Source organism: Oncorhynchus kisutch, linkage group LG24, assembly GCF_002021735.2.
Source record: "Oncorhynchus kisutch isolate 150728-3 linkage group LG24, Okis_V2, whole genome shotgun sequence".
In the NCBI taxonomy this organism is placed as follows: Eukaryota; Metazoa; Chordata; class Actinopteri; order Salmoniformes; family Salmonidae; genus Oncorhynchus; species Oncorhynchus kisutch.
Genome location: NC_034197.2, coordinates 36,406,100 through 36,421,534, shown reverse-complemented (window position 1 = coordinate 36,421,534; position 15,435 = coordinate 36,406,100). Strand labels below are relative to the sequence as shown.

Here is a 15,435-nt window from a genome sequence, read left to right as displayed (position 1 = left end):
GACACGTCTGGCACTGCAGGATTTGAGTCCCTTGCGGCGTAGTGTGTTACTGATGGTAGGCTTTGGTCCCAGCTCTCTGCATGTCATTCACTAGGTCCCCCCGTGTGGTTCTGGGATTTTTGCTCACCGTTCTTGTGATCATTTTGACTCCACGGGGTGAGATCTTGCGTGGAGCCCCAGATTGAGGGAGATTATCAGTGGTCTTGTATGTCTTCCATTTCCTAATAATTGCTCCCACAGTTGATTTCTTCAAACCAAGCTGCTTACCTATTGCAGATTCAGTCTTCCCAGCCTGGTGCAAGTCTACAATTTTGTTTCTGGTGTCCTTTGACAGCTCTTTGGTCTTGGCCATAGTGGAGTTTGGAGTGTGACTGTTTGAGGTTGTGGACAGGTGTCTTTTATACTGATAAGTTCAAACAGGTGCCATTAGTACAGGTAACGAGTGGAGGACAGAGGAGCCTCTTAAAGAAGAAGTTACAGGTCTGTGAGAGCCAGAAATCTTGCTTGTTTGTAGGTGACCGCATACTTATTTTCCACCATAATTTGAAAATAAATTCATTTAAAAAATCATACAATGTGATTTTCTGGATTTTTTTTTCTCATTTTGTCTGTCATAGTTGAAGTGTACCTATGATGAAAATTACAGGTCTCTCTCATCTTTTTAAGTGGGAGAACTTGCACAATTGGTGGCTGACTAAAATACTTTTTTTGCCCCACTGCACATCTCAGAAGACTGAAATATGACAAAACAGTTTGACATAGAAACACCAGATTTTCAGCCCAAAATATATTTTTGTTGATTATGAAAAATATGAACATTCCACCCATGAGGCCACTAGGTCATTTGACTGCAGGAAAGGGCTACGTCACTAGCAAGTCCTTTAAGTCACTTTCTCTTACAGTGGTTAGCTACTGAAGTATGACCACAATGAGACCTGGAGTAAATCCATGTAGATGGTTTCTGCATAAGGACATTAGTGTCACAACATTAACTTTGCCGTATGTTGTCATTATGCATATCAGGGTGTTATTCCAGTCTTACCCCACGAGGGCTGGACTACTGCTGTTTTTCTCTTCTACCTGATAATTCATTGCACCCACCTGGTGTGCCAGGTCTAATTCAGTCTCTGATTAGAGGGGAATCACCCATCTGGTGTGCCAGGTCTAATTCAGTCCCTGATTAGAGGGGAATCACCCACCTGGTGTGCCAGGTCTAATTCAGTCTCTGATTAGAGGGGAATCACCCACCTGGTGTGCCAGGTCTAATTCAGTCCCTGATTAGAGGGAAATCACCCACCTGGTGTGCCAGGTCTAATTCAGTCCCTGATTTAGAGGGGAAGTGTGGGGGGGAAAGCTGTGGATTTCAGGGGTACGTCAACAAGCAGTGCAAGTGTTGATCTCCTGTGTGTTGTGTTTCTCCCCAGGTTAGTGGATGACAGATGTGTGGTAGAGCCAGCTGCAGGGGACCTGGACAATCCCCCCAAGAAGTTCAGAGGTCAGATTAGTATTCACATTTTTTTTTAGGCCTACAATGTAGTGTGTGGGTGCATGTGTGTGGGTGCATTGTGGGAGTGTTATGTACATGTGTGCATGCGTACTTCCCTATGTGTTTGTGAGAGTGATTCACAATATGTTGTTGTGTGTTTGCTTGTGACTCAGTGTGCCCATGACTGTGACATACGGGGAATGTACAGCTCTGCCTACTCAGTTTGATATGGGCACCAGAGAGAACAGACTCCAAATGAAGACAGCATACACTTTTTTTCCCTAACCCACACATAGTTGTCTCCGATTCCATCACTGGGGTGACACGCATTCCGTGCATTTCTGTCTGATCGAAGGTTCATTGATGTCATACTCCTTGGATCTCAGTTTAAACAGACAAGACAACTTGCCCATTGAAGTAAACATATTGTTGTCCCAGAAGTCTCAGCAATACTGTCCAGTACAGTCTAATAATACTATAATTGTTTCCCATATGATGGTTTTTATATGACTAATATTCTGTCAGTAGTTTGTATGATTCCCTTTATAAAGATTTATCCTGCTACCACTGGAGGCTGGTGATGGGAGGACCGATCATAATAAGGGCCAGAATGGAGCGAATGGAATGGAATGGTTTCAAACACATAGAAGATCATGTTTGATGTATTTGATAGCATTCCACTAATTCCACTCCAGCCATTACCACGAGCCCCGTCCTCCCCAATTAAGGTGCTACAGCCTCCAGTGCCTGCCACAACTCGACTGTATCAAAGTTAACATTTCAATATTTCTGAGGGGGGGGCAACATGCATTTTAAGGATGTTTGTAGTTATGGTGCTGATATAACCTCCCTGCCAGACCTGTGTGACAGGTAACAACTACTGTACTCACAGAGCAGAGCACACAGACCGTCAGATGATGTCCTTCATCTCCAATATTAGTATTAGGCTCCTTTAATAAACAGGATATCCCTCTGAGGATGAGGAGAGTCAATATTTACCTGACACCCAGATCCACTCTCCCTTATGGTGGGTGTGGGGCAAATTATAGTTGTCTTCTTCCCTAAGCAAACTATTCATTTAATGTGGAAGCGATATACATTTGCTCAGACAGTGACACAGCTCATCTTTGCTATAAAGTACATAGATGCTCAGGAGAGTGGCAGCCATCTTGGCATAGTAATCGTAAAACAGTGCCTCACTGGCACCCCCCCCCCCCACACACACACACATATTATATTAAACAGGTTTTTTATATATACTCACCAGTCCCCTTATTAGCAATCTTAACTCTTTAATCACACTATTTTGTCTTAGACTGCCTCTTCAAAGTGTGTCCCATGAACCGCTACTCTGCACAGAAACAGTTCTGGAAAGCCAAGCAGGCCAAGCATGAGAAGGACAAGATTGCTGATGTGGTGCTACTTCAGAAACTACAGGTAAAAGATACTTACATGGGTCATAACGCCAGGCTAGAAACAGTAGAACAAGGATCATACCATCAGGTTAGAAACAGTAGAACAAGGGTCATACCATCAGGTTAGAAACAGTAGAACACGGATCATACCATCAGGCTAGAAACAGTAGAACAAGGGTCATACCATCAGGTTAGAAACAGTAGAACACGGGTCATATCATCAGGTTAGAAACAGTAGAACACGGATCATACCATCAGGTTAGAAACAGTAGAACAAGGATCATACCATCAGGTTAGAGACAGTAGAACAAGGGTCATACCGCCAGGCTAGAAACAGTAGAACAAGGATCATACCGCCAGGTTAGAAACAGTAGAACAAGGATCATACCATCAGGTTAGAGACAGTAGAACAAGGGTCATACCATCAGGTTAGAGACAGTACATTGGACACTGATGAAACCTTTCCTTGTTCTCCACAGCATGCCTCTAATCTGGAGCAAAAACAGAACGAGACCGAAAACAAGAAGGTCCATGGCGATGTAGTAAAATACGGCACTGTCATTCAGGTAAGGTCTGCATTATCAGCAGCACACATTCAGGTAAGGTCTGCATTATCAGCAGCACACATTCAGGTAAGGTCTGCATTATCAGCAGCACACATTCAGGTAAGGTCTGCATTATCAGCAGCACACATTCAGGTAAGGTCTGCATTATCAGCAGCACACATTCAGGTAAGGTCTGCATTATCAGCAGCACACATTCAGGTACGGTCTGCATTATCAGCAGCACACATTCAGGTAAGGTCTGCATTCCCAGCAGCACACATTCAGGTAAGGTCTGCATTATCAGCAGCACACATTCAGGTAAGGTCTGCATTATCAGCAGCACACATTCAGGTACGGTCTGCATTATCAGCAGCACACATTCAGGTACGGTGTGCATTATCAGCAGCACACATTCAGGTAAGGTCTGCATTCCCAGCAGCACACATTCAGGTAAGGTCTGCATTCCCAGCAGCACACATTCAGGTACGGTCTGCATTCCCAGCAGCACACATTCAGGTAAGGTCTGCATTCCCAGCAGCACACATAGAGGTAAGGTCTGCATTATCAGCAGCACACATTCAGGTAAGGTCTGCATTCCCAGCAGCACACATTCAGGTAAGGTCTACATTCCCAGCAGCACACATTCAGGTAAGGTCTGCATTCCCAGCAGCACACATTCAGGTAAGGTCTGCATTATCAGCAGCACACATTCAGGTAAGGTCTGCATTATCAGCAGCACACATTCAGGTACGGTCTGCATTATCAGCAGCACACATTCAGGTACGGTCTGCATTCCCAGCAGCACACATTCAGGTAAGGTCTGCATTCCCAGCAGCACACATAGAGGTAAGGTCTGCATTATCAGCAGCACACATTCAGGTAAGGTCTGCATTCCCAGCAGCACACATTCAGGTAAGGTCTGCATTCCCAGCAGCACACATTCAGGTAAGGTCTGCATTCCCAGCAGCACACATTCAGGTAAGGTCTGCATCCCCAGCAGCACACATTCAGGTAAGGTCTGCATTCCCAGCAGCACACATTCAGGTAAGGTCTGCATTCCCAGCAGCACACATTCAGGTAAGGTCTGCATTCCCAGCAGCACTGTTGAGCACAGGAGGTTGGTGGCACCTTAACTGGGGAGGATGGGCTCGTGGTAATCTCTGGAGGGGAATGAGTGGAACAATATCAAATACATCAAACAAATCAAATCAAATTGTATTTGTCACATGCGCCAAACACAACAGGTGTAGTAGACCTTACAGTAAAATGCTTACTTACGAGCCCCTAACCAAGAATGCAGTTTTAAGAAGGAAAAAAAAGTGAGAACAAATAATTTAAAGAGCAGCAGTAAATAACAATAGTGAGGCTATATACAGGGGGTACCGGTACAGAGTCAATGTGGAGGCTATATACAGGGGGTACCGGTACAGAGTCAATGTGGAGGCTATATACAGGGGGTACCGGTACAGAGTCAATGTGGAGGCTATATACAGGGTGTTACGGTACAGAGTCAGTGTGGAGGCTATATACAGGGGGTACCGGTACAGAGTCAATGTGGAGGCTATATACAGGGGGTACCGGTACAGAGTCAATGTGGAGGCTATATACAGGGGGTACCGGTACAGAGTCAATGTGGAGGCTATATACAGGGGGTACCGGTACAGAGTCAATGTGGAGGCTATATACAGGTGGTACCGGTACAGAGTCAATGTGGAGACTATATACAGGGGGTACCGGTACAGAGTCAATGTGGAGACTATATACAGGGGGTACCGGTACAGAGTCAATGTGGAGGCTATATACAGGGGGTACCGGTACAGAGTCAATGTGGAGACTATATACAGGGGGTACCGGTACAGAGTCAATGTGGAGGCTATATACAGGGGGTACCGGTACAGAGTCAATGTGGAGGCTATATACAGGTGGTACCGGTACAGAGTCAATGTGGAGGCTATATACAGGTGGTACCGGTACAGAGTCAATGTGGAGGCTATATACAGGTGGTACCGGTACAGAGTCAATGTGGAGGCTATATACAGGGTGTTACAGTACAGAGTCAATGTGGAGGCTATATACAGGGTGTTACGGTACAGAGTCAGTGTGGAGGCTATATACAGGGGGTACCGGTACAGAGTCAATGTGGAGGCTATATACAGGGGGTACCGGTACAGAGTCAATGTGGAGGCTATATACAGGTGGTACCGGTACAGAGTCAGTGTGGAGGCTATATACAGGGGGTACCGGTACAGAGTCAATGTGGAGGCTATATACAGGGGGTACCGGTACAGAGTCAATGTGGAGGCTATATACAGGGGGTACCGGTACAGAGTCAATGTGGAGGCTATATACAGGGGGTACCGGTACAGAGTCAATGTGGAGGCTATATACAGGGGGTACCGGTACAGAGTCAATGTGGAGGCTATATACAGGGGGTACTGGTACTGAGTCAATGTGGAGGCTATATACAGGGGGTACCGGTACAGAGTCAATGTGGAGGCTATATACAGGGGTACCGGTACAGAGTCAATGCGGAGGCTATATACAGGGGGTACCGGTACAGAGTCAATGCGGAGGCTATATACAGGGGGTACCGGTACAGAGTCAATGCGGAGGCTATATACAGGGGGTACTGGTATAGAGTCAATGTGGAGGCTATATACAGGGGGTACTGGTACAGAGTCAATGTGGAGGCTATATACAGGGGGTACTGGTATAGAGTCAATGTGGAGGCTATATACAGGGGGTACTGGTACAGAGTCAATGTGGAGGCTATATACAGGGGGTACTGGTACAGAGTCAATGTGGAGGCTATGTACAGGGGGTACTGGTACAGAGTCAATGTGGAGGCTATATACAGGTGGTACCGGTACAGAGTCAATGTGGAGGCTATATACAGGTGGTACCGGTACAGAGTCAATGTGGAGGCTATATACAGGTGGTACCGGTACAGAGTCAATGTGGAGGCTATATACAGGGTGTTACAGTACAGAGTCAATGTGGAGGCTATATACAGGGTGTTACGGTACAGAGTCAATGTGGAGGCTATATACAGGGGGTACTGGTACTGAGTCAATGTGGAGGCTATATACAGGGGGTACCGGTACAGAGTCAATGTGGAGGCTATATACAGGGGGTACCGGTACAGAGTCAGTGTGGAGGCTATATACAGGTGGTACCGGTACAGAGTCAATGTGGAGACTATATACAGGGGGTACCGGTACAGAGTCAATGTGGAGACTATATACAGGGGGTACCGGTACAGAGTCAATGTGGAGGCTATATACAGGTGGTACCGGTACAGAGTCAGTGTGGAGGCTATATACAGGGGGTACCGGTACAGAGTCAATGTGGAGGCTATATACAGGGGGTACTGGTACTGAGTCAATGTGGAGGCTATATACAGGGGGTACCGGTACAGAGTCAATGTGGAGGCTATATACAGGGGGTACCGGTACAGAGTCAGTGTGGAGGCTATATACAGGTGGTACCGGTACAGAGTCAATGTGGAGACTATATACAGGGGGTACCGGTACAGAGTCAATGTGGAGACTATATACAGGGGGTACCGGTACAGAGTCAATGTGGAGGCTATATACAGGGGGTACCGGTACAGAGTCAATGTGGAGACTATATACAGGGGGTACCGGTACAGAGTCAATGTGGAGGCTATATACAGGGGGTACCGGTACAGAGTCAATGTGGAGGCTATATACAGGTGGTACCGGTACAGAGTCAATGTGGAGGCTATATACAGGTGGTACCGGTACAGAGTCAATGTGGAGGCTATATACAGGTGGTACCGGTACAGAGTCAATGTGGAGGCTATATACAGGGTGTTACAGTACAGAGTCAATGTGGAGGCTATATACAGGGTGTTACGGTACAGAGTCAGTGTGGAGGCTATATACAGGGGGTACCGGTACAGAGTCAATGTGGAGGCTATATACAGGGGGTACCGGTACAGAGTCAATGTGGAGGCTATATACAGGTGGTACCGGTACAGAGTCAGTGTGGAGGCTATATACAGGGGGTACCGGTACAGAGTCAATGTGGAGGCTATATACAGGGGGTACCGGTACAGAGTCAATGTGGAGGCTATATACAGGGGGTACCGGTACAGAGTCAATGTGGAGGCTATATACAGGGGGTACTGGTACAGAGTCAATGTGGAGGCTATATACAGGGGGTACTGGTATAGAGTCAATGTGGAGGCTATATACAGGGGGTACTGGTACAGAGTCAATGTGGAGGCTATATACAGGGGGTACTGGTACAGAGTCAATTTTATTTTATTTTATTTTATTTTACCTTTATTTAACCAGGTAGGCAAGTTGAGAACAAGTTCTCATTTACAATTGCGACCTGGCCAAGATAAAGCAAAGCAGTTCGACAGATAAAACGACACAGAGTTACACATGGAGTAAAAACAAACATACAGTCAATAATGCAGTATAAACAAGTCTATATACAATGTGAGCAAATGAGGTGAGAAGGGAGGTAAAGGCAAAAAAGGCCAAGATGGCAAAGTAAATACAATATAGCAAGTAAAATACTGGAATGGTAGTTTTGCAATGGAAGAATGTGCAAAGTAGAAATAAAAAAATAATGGGGTGCAAAGGAGCAAAATAAATAAATAAATTAAAATTAAATACAGTTGGGAAAGAGGTAGTTGTTTGGGCTAAATTATAGGTGGGCTATGTACAGGTGCAGTAATCTGTGAGCTGCTCTGACAGTTGGTGCTTAAAGCTAGTGAGGGAGATAAGTGTTTCCAGTTTCAGAGATTTTTGTAGTTCGTTCCAGTCATTGGCAGCAGAGAACTGGAAGGAGAGGCGGCCAAAATGTGGAGGCTATGTACAGGGGGTACTGGTACAGAGTCAATGTGGAGGCTATATACAGGGGGTACTGGTACAGAGTCAATGTGGAGGCTATATACAGGGTGTTATGGTACAGAGTCAATGTGGAGGCTATATACAGGGGGTACTGGTACAGAGTCAATGTGGAGGCTATATACAGGGTGTACTGGTACAGAGTCAATGTGGAGGCTATATACAGGGGGTACTGGTACAGAGTCAATGTGGAGGCTATATACAGGGGGTACTGGTACAGAGTCAATGTGGAGGCTATATACAGGGTATTACGGTACAGAGTCAATGTGGAGGCTATATACAGGGGGTACTGGTACAGAGTCAATGTGGAGGCTATATACAGGGTATTACGGTACAGAGTCAATGTGGAGGTTATATACAGGGTATTACGGTACAGAGTCAATGTGTGTACGTTTATTTGAGGTAATTGAGGTAGTATATACATGTAGGTGGGTTTTTTAAAGTGACTATGCATAGTTAATAAGAGAGTAGCAGCAGCGTAATGCAATTGGATTAGGACGATGTCAATGAATGGCTGGTCTTGTACCTGAAGGGAAGCTTGAGCACACCTGCACATTGTCAGTGTGATGGGTCTGCAGATCACCAATCAGTAATGTGTCTGGTGAAGGGTTTGAGCACACCTGCACAGTATCGATCAGGGAGTGGTCCCAGAATACCTGTGTGTTGAATCACTTTCAGCAAGTATGCACCCAGCGAGCACACAGCGTTCAGAGAACCATATGTCACTTAGAGCTTGGTGAGAGTGTGGTTGTCCTAAGGTTATGTTACAACCTTCCCACAACGTTCTGGGAAATGGTGCAGGATAGTTGCTTGGCTTTGGAACATTCTCAACACATTAAATGACAAACATTATTTTCTAGGTATTTACTTTTAATTAACAGAACTTTTCCTAAAAGTTCAAACGTGTTTACATTTAATTGACATTTTAGTAGTGTTCTAGGATTGTGTTCCCAACTGGTTTGACGTTGGGAATGTTTCTCAAATAGATCGGAGAATGTTCAGAAACAAACGTTCTGGGGCCTCCCTGGTGGCGCAGTGGTTAAGGGCGCTGTACTGCAGCGCCAGCTGTGCCATCAGAGACTCTGGGTTCGCGCCCAGGCTCTGTCGTAAGCGGCCGTGACCGGGAGGTCCGTGGGGCGACGCACAATTAGCCTAGCGTCGTCCGGGTTAGGGAGGGCTTGGCTGGTAGGGATATCCTTGTCTCATCACGCATTAGCGACTCCTGTGGCTAATGCGCGCTAACCAAGGTCGCCAGGTGCACGGTGTTTCTTCCGACACATCGGTGCGGCTGGCTTCCGGGTTGGATGCGCGCTGTGTTAAGAAGCAGTGTGGCTTGGTTGGGTTGTGTATCTTACAATGACCCTGATATGTGGTTGTCCCACCTAGCTATCTGAAGATGAATACACTTACAATGACCCTGATATGTGGTTGTCCCACCTAGCTATCTGAAGATGAATACACTTACAATGACCCTGATATATGGTTGTCCCACCTAGCTATCTGAAGATGAATACACTTACAATGACCCTGATATGTGGTTGTCCCACCTAGCTATCTGAAGATGAATACACTTACAGAATGGCACACACAGTGAAGAGTCTATGTTAAGAGCCCTCGCTGATCTGGGCAGACATTATAGGTGTTATTCAACTGTGTAGTGTAGATGTCCTTCTGACGGACTGAGGGGGGAGGGTAGGGGAGGGTTGAAGACAAAAGGGGAGTCTGTCTCTCTGGAGATCACTAGCTGTAATCTGTTAATGGCTGTTAATGGCTGTGCAGCGAGTACACACAGCACACCTTGGGGTCACAATGACAAGCATACAATGCAGTACAACTAACCTGCTGTGACCTGCAGTCACTTTATCTTCCAGGAAGTAAGGTCTAATTTAGCTTTGGGGATTTACTGATGTTCTTCTAAGGTCTGGACACACCCTCACCCTTCCTCAGGTTTCCCCCAGTCCTTTATTCTCCTTAGGGTTGTACAATTCAGTGAACGTTCAATAAATTCCCTGGTTTCCGGGAATCCCAGTTGGAGGGAGTAAGCAGGAAATACATAATCCTCCAACCAGGATTTCTGGGAAAACCAGGGAATTGATTGAAAATTCCCAGGAAGTTTACAACTCTAATTCTCCTTTTTTAATCTCTTTTTAACCATAATAAGCTTCAGCGAGGACAGGTGTGCTACTTTCCCCTTCATTATCTCCTTTTGAAATGTCTGAGACAGCATAGTCTCTGAATGACAACATCTGGTGGGAATCCTGTGTGTCGATACATGGTTTTAGTACTATTCATCTTGGTCTTCCAACCATGCTTTCTTAAGTGGTTCCCTTCCTGACTGGCTGATTCCCATTCTTGATAGGATAGTGGTGCATTCTATCCATGTCAACCTACTGTCATAACAGCACATTATCACAGACATGATATGAAAGTGAGTGATTTTTTTTGGGAGGTTTTAACAGTGGCCTGTGTGCCTGTCTTTTTGTGTTTACGTATCCTGGCTGACAGCTGCTGCATATGAAGAGTAATAAATACCTGACTGTGAATAAGCGTCTGCCTGCCCTGCTGGAGAAGAATGCCATGCGGGTCACCCTGGACGGGACGGGGAATGAGGGCTCCTGGATGTTCATCCAACCCTTCTGGAAGCTAAGGGCCAACGGAGACAATGTAACTCAACTAACTCGTATTACAGTACAGACTCAAATGACATTAATACACACTAACCTAAAATGTTAGCTTCACCAAGAAAAGTACCATAACCACTATCCAGAAGGATACTGCCAATTATAGCATTGGCTTGTTTTTTTTTACTGTGATGAGTACGGAGTACAGACATCGGTCGGAATTATCAGTCATCCAAGGTACATAACCGCAACCAGTCTGGTCATGTGTTGTTCTGCAGGTAGTGGTGGGAGACAAGGTGATCCTGAACCCAGTGAATGCAGGCCAGCCCCTACACGCCAGCAACTATGAGCTCTCCGACCACACTGGATGCAAAGAGGTAATGGAGAGTTCTGTCGTCATAACCACATCGTCTGATTCATCCGTGGCAAACTCTCTGGAAGAGTGAGGCTTCTTCCTGTCACACCCACCCACGCACCGAACACACACACACACACACACACACAGACAAAACAGTTGTTACTGACGGCAATGATGAATAGCTGTAATGTTAATCTATTGTGAAACAGATCTACTCGTTTTGAGATTTTAGCTCTGGGTTATCCAGATGAGTCTACTGTAGATGCAACAGGTGTGCCATGGTGTGTATGTGTGTGTGTCCCTCTGCAGGTGAACTCGGTGAACAGCAACACTAGCTGGAAGATCAACCTGTTCATGATGTTCAGTGACCATAAGGATGAGGTCTTGAAAGGAGTAAGTCTCCTGTAACGTCCTTGACGTCCTTCTATCACTGTGATCGATTTCTTCTTCACTCTCACAGGCTAACAGGAATAATAGCGTTAGAACCTCCAGCTTGAGATGAACGCATCACTTTGCTGCTGTGTCCTGTCAGGGGGATGTGGTGCGGTTGTTCCATGCGGAGCAGGAGAAGTTCCTGACCTGTGACGAGTACAAGGTCAAGCTGCATGTGTTCCTCCGTACCACCCTGCGCCAGTCTGCTACCTCTGCCACCAGCTCCAATGCCCTGTGGGAAGTGGAGGTTGGTACACACACACACACAATATGCTCTGTTGTACCGTAGCTAAATGGTTTAAGGAATGACCTGAGGTTTGTTTTTGATGGTGTGATTTCCCCCCCCCCCCCCCCCCCCCCCCCACAAGGTGGTGCATCATGATCCGTGTCGAGGAGGGGCCGGACACTGGAACACTCTCTATCGTTTTAAACACCTTGCCACAGGAAGTTACCTGGCAGCTGAGGTAACACCCTGATAAATACTGCTTATTGGACCACGGCTTTTAGTCACCACGTTGTGGTTCATTGTAGTGATGTTGTTCATTTAAATTGATGTATTGATGTTGGGTCGTTTTACCTCATAGAGCATCGGTCTGTTGTTATCGTTGCTTTAGGAAAATCCGGGTTACAAAGGGGACGGCGTTGAATTCCAGACGTCGGTGATCGACGATACGGTACGCATACTATATTATTTGACTGTCTAGGGTTACTCATGCCGGTGTAATGCTGACAGTCAGTGTTACTGTGTTAAACCCTGACCCTTGACCCCTGCCCTCTGTAGCAGGAAAGTAGAAGAAAACTGAAGATGTTGGGCGAGAGGATCAAGTACAAGCTGTCGGCTATGCCACATGGGAATGACATTGCCTCTTTGTTTGAGCTAGACCCCACAACTCTGCAGAAAACAGACTCCTTTGTGCCAAGGTAGTGTACTGCATCGACTCTGCACCATACAGCAAAGACTTACAGTATGTTTCACTGGCTCTCTTGTAAACTTTCTTCCTCTCAGGAATTCGTATGTGCGCCTCAGACACCTATGCACCAACACGTGGATACAGAGTACCAACGTGCCCATAGATATAGATGAGGAGAGACCTATTAGACTCATGGTAAGTACAGGCTGTTTGTTGTAAACTCACTGTCACTTGACACTGACTTCCTGTCAGACAACAGACAGTTTTTCTGTTCCATGTCCCTCTCTCAGCTGGGCACCTGTCCTACCAAAGAGGATAAGGAGGCCTTTGCCATCGTGTCAGTGCCAGTGATGGAGATCCGGGACCTGGACTTTGCCAACGATGCCAGTTTCATGTTGAGCACCGTAGTGGACAGGTTTAACGAGGGCTTTATCAGCCTCAATGACAGAAGGTAAAGTGTCTGCAGAAAAGGCTTAACAAAAATATATCCATGAAATCAAACCATTTTTATGAAAGAAAGCTTTTGGTCTGTTTCCTCTCCGTTCTACTTGATTGAGGTCAGTATTTTAAGAGCTAGCACTGTAGCAGTCAATAGGGTTAGTTCCCTGGCCAGACCAGTAACAGCTGTGTGTGTGTGTGTCCTTTTCCTTGACACTGCAGGTTTGCCATTAAGCTGCTAGAGGATCTGGTGTTCTTTGTGGTGGACACGCCCAACAGCGGTCAGGTTGTGCTAGATGTGGTGATGACCAAGGTCAACCGAGAGAGACAGAAACTCATGAGGGAACAAAACATCCTCAAACAGGTCAGAAGAACCATTTTAAACAAGCCTAGTGTAATGGCTCCTGCCTAAACATCAATATGATCACATATAGGTTTATCTTTTTCTTGTCATAATTATATCCATATTGTCACATGTTACCTTGAATATTTCTTTATTCTTTTGTCCCGCCACAGATCTTTGGGATCCTGAAGGCCCCGTTCAAGGATAAAGGGGCAGAAGGCCCATTGCTGCGATTGGAGGAGCTGTCAGACCAGAAGAATTCCCCTTACCAGTACATGTTTCGCCTCTGTTACCGGGTGCTGCGACATTCACAGCAGGACTACCGCAAGAACCAGGTACTGTACACCACATTGACTGACATTCTGTAACAGGGTAGATTACTTTTCCTGACCCAATATAAACTCATTGATCCCTGGGCCTCCTTAGCTGCTAAATGCTGAAGCTAAATGTAGAGCAACAGGCCACTTGGATGATACACAAAGTGGCTGACAGCACAAAAAAATCCCCACTCTGCCCCCCCCTTCCCTCAGGAGCACATAGCCAAGCAGTTTGGGTTGATGCAGTCTCAGATTGGCTATGACATCCTGGCTGAGGACACCATCACTGCCCTGCTGCACAACAACCGCAAGCTGCTGGAGAAACACATCACTAAGAAGGAGGTGGAGACCTTCGTTAGCCTGGTCCGCAAGAACAGGGAACCCAGGTGAGGAGAGAGACCCCCCCAAAACTAATATTCAAATAATATTTATGTTAATTCATAACCTTTGTGGTGTAACTTAAACATTGGCCTGTTTCCCCTCAGGTTTCTGGACTACTTGTCAGATCTTTGTGTGTCCAATAACGTGGCCATTTCTGTAACTCAGGAGTTGATCTGTAAGTGTGTGCTGGATCCCAGGAACCAAGACATTCTCATCAAGACTGAGTAAGTGGTGCTCTTCTTTACTGTGTATATTCCTACACACACAAAAGCAAATACAGTTGACATGCAATGGCCTCTCTCTGTGTGTGTGTGTGTGTTTTCTTCTGGGTTGAGTGTTCATGATCTAATGTGTTTGCCCATTCAGACGGCGAGTGCCCAAAGAGATGCCCCATGCCACTGAATTCATGGGCATGGAGGAGTATGCTGACGATGATGAGGTGTGGCTGGTCTGGACTGACAAGACCAATGAGAAGCAAGAGAAGGGCATCAGACAGCTAGCCCAGGAGGCCAGACAGGGGAACGCCCATGACGAGAACGTGCTCAGATACTATAGGTAGATGGATTTATTTATTTAACCTTTTATTTATTCTGAACGAGACTACGTATCTAACATCAGTCGGCGCAACTTTGGTTTTAGAAGTGGGGGGGGATAAGTTGGCTGGGGGGGGGGGGGGGTCTCCCATTTTTGTGGGCATCTAAAGCTTATTTCCTGCATTTCTACACAATATAATATGACCCATGACCCTTCTAGCCGTCTCTATGTAGAAAAACATGAAGTAAGCAAAATGCCCCCAGTCATCAAGCTGGGTAAGAGATCGTTATTACATATTGTTTAAGTGATTGCTGAGACTGAACTAGATCCATGATAATTCAATAATTAATATTGTGTTGTACCTTTTAACCAATAACCTAACAAATAAAGTACAAAGACATCCTCTATGTCCGTCACGTGTGCACCCTCTCCGGCCTCTAGGTCTCCAGGCTGCTCATTATGATAAACACCCGTCACGTGTGCACCCTCTCCGGCCTCTAGGTCTCCAGGCTGCTCATTATGATAAACACCCGTCACGTGTGCACCCTCTCCGGCCTCTAGGTCTCCAGGCTGCTCATTATGATAAACACCCGTCACGTGTGCACCCTCTCCGGCCTCTAGGTCTCCAGGCTGCTCATTATGATAAACACCCGTCACGTGTGCACCCTCTCCGGCCTCTAGGTCTCCAGGCTGCTCATTATGATAAACACCCGTCACGTGTGCACCCTCTCCGGCCTCTAGGTCTCCAGGCTGCTCATTATGATAAAC

At 46.2% G+C, this 15,435-nt stretch overlaps 1 protein-coding gene across 7 annotated transcripts in view; it reads left to right on the top strand.

Annotated features, from left to right (window-relative positions):
- Positions 1-15,435, top strand: part of LOC109869089 (inositol 1,4,5-trisphosphate receptor type 3) — a 63,740-nt gene that overhangs the window by 17,935 nt on the left and 30,370 nt on the right. For 6 of the 7 annotated variants that reach the window (XR_004205183.1, XR_004205182.1, XM_031803612.1 and 3 more), the window contains exons 2-18: positions 1,425-1,495; positions 2,802-2,923; positions 3,381-3,467; positions 10,838-10,996; positions 11,232-11,330; positions 11,621-11,704; positions 11,844-11,990; positions 12,112-12,207; positions 12,358-12,417; positions 12,525-12,664; positions 12,750-12,849; positions 12,945-13,105; positions 13,315-13,456; positions 13,609-13,770; positions 13,966-14,138; positions 14,238-14,357; positions 14,500-14,688. Coding sequence is in view for 5 of the 7 variants with exons in the window: in XM_031803612.1 (XP_031659472.1) it covers positions 1,425-1,495; positions 2,802-2,923; positions 3,381-3,467; positions 10,838-10,996; positions 11,232-11,330; positions 11,621-11,704; positions 11,844-11,990; positions 12,112-12,207; positions 12,358-12,417; positions 12,525-12,664; positions 12,750-12,849; positions 12,945-13,105; positions 13,315-13,456; positions 13,609-13,770; positions 13,966-14,138; positions 14,238-14,357; positions 14,500-14,688 (2,112 nt within the window). In the remaining 2 variants the exon portion in view is untranslated. The remainder of the gene's footprint in view (positions 1-1,424; positions 1,496-2,801; positions 2,924-3,380; positions 3,468-10,837; positions 10,997-11,231; positions 11,331-11,620; positions 11,705-11,843; positions 11,991-12,111; positions 12,208-12,357; positions 12,418-12,524; positions 12,665-12,749; positions 12,850-12,944; positions 13,106-13,314; positions 13,457-13,608; positions 13,771-13,965; positions 14,139-14,237; positions 14,358-14,499; positions 14,689-15,435) is intronic. The other variant, XM_031803610.1, reaches the window with a different exon arrangement.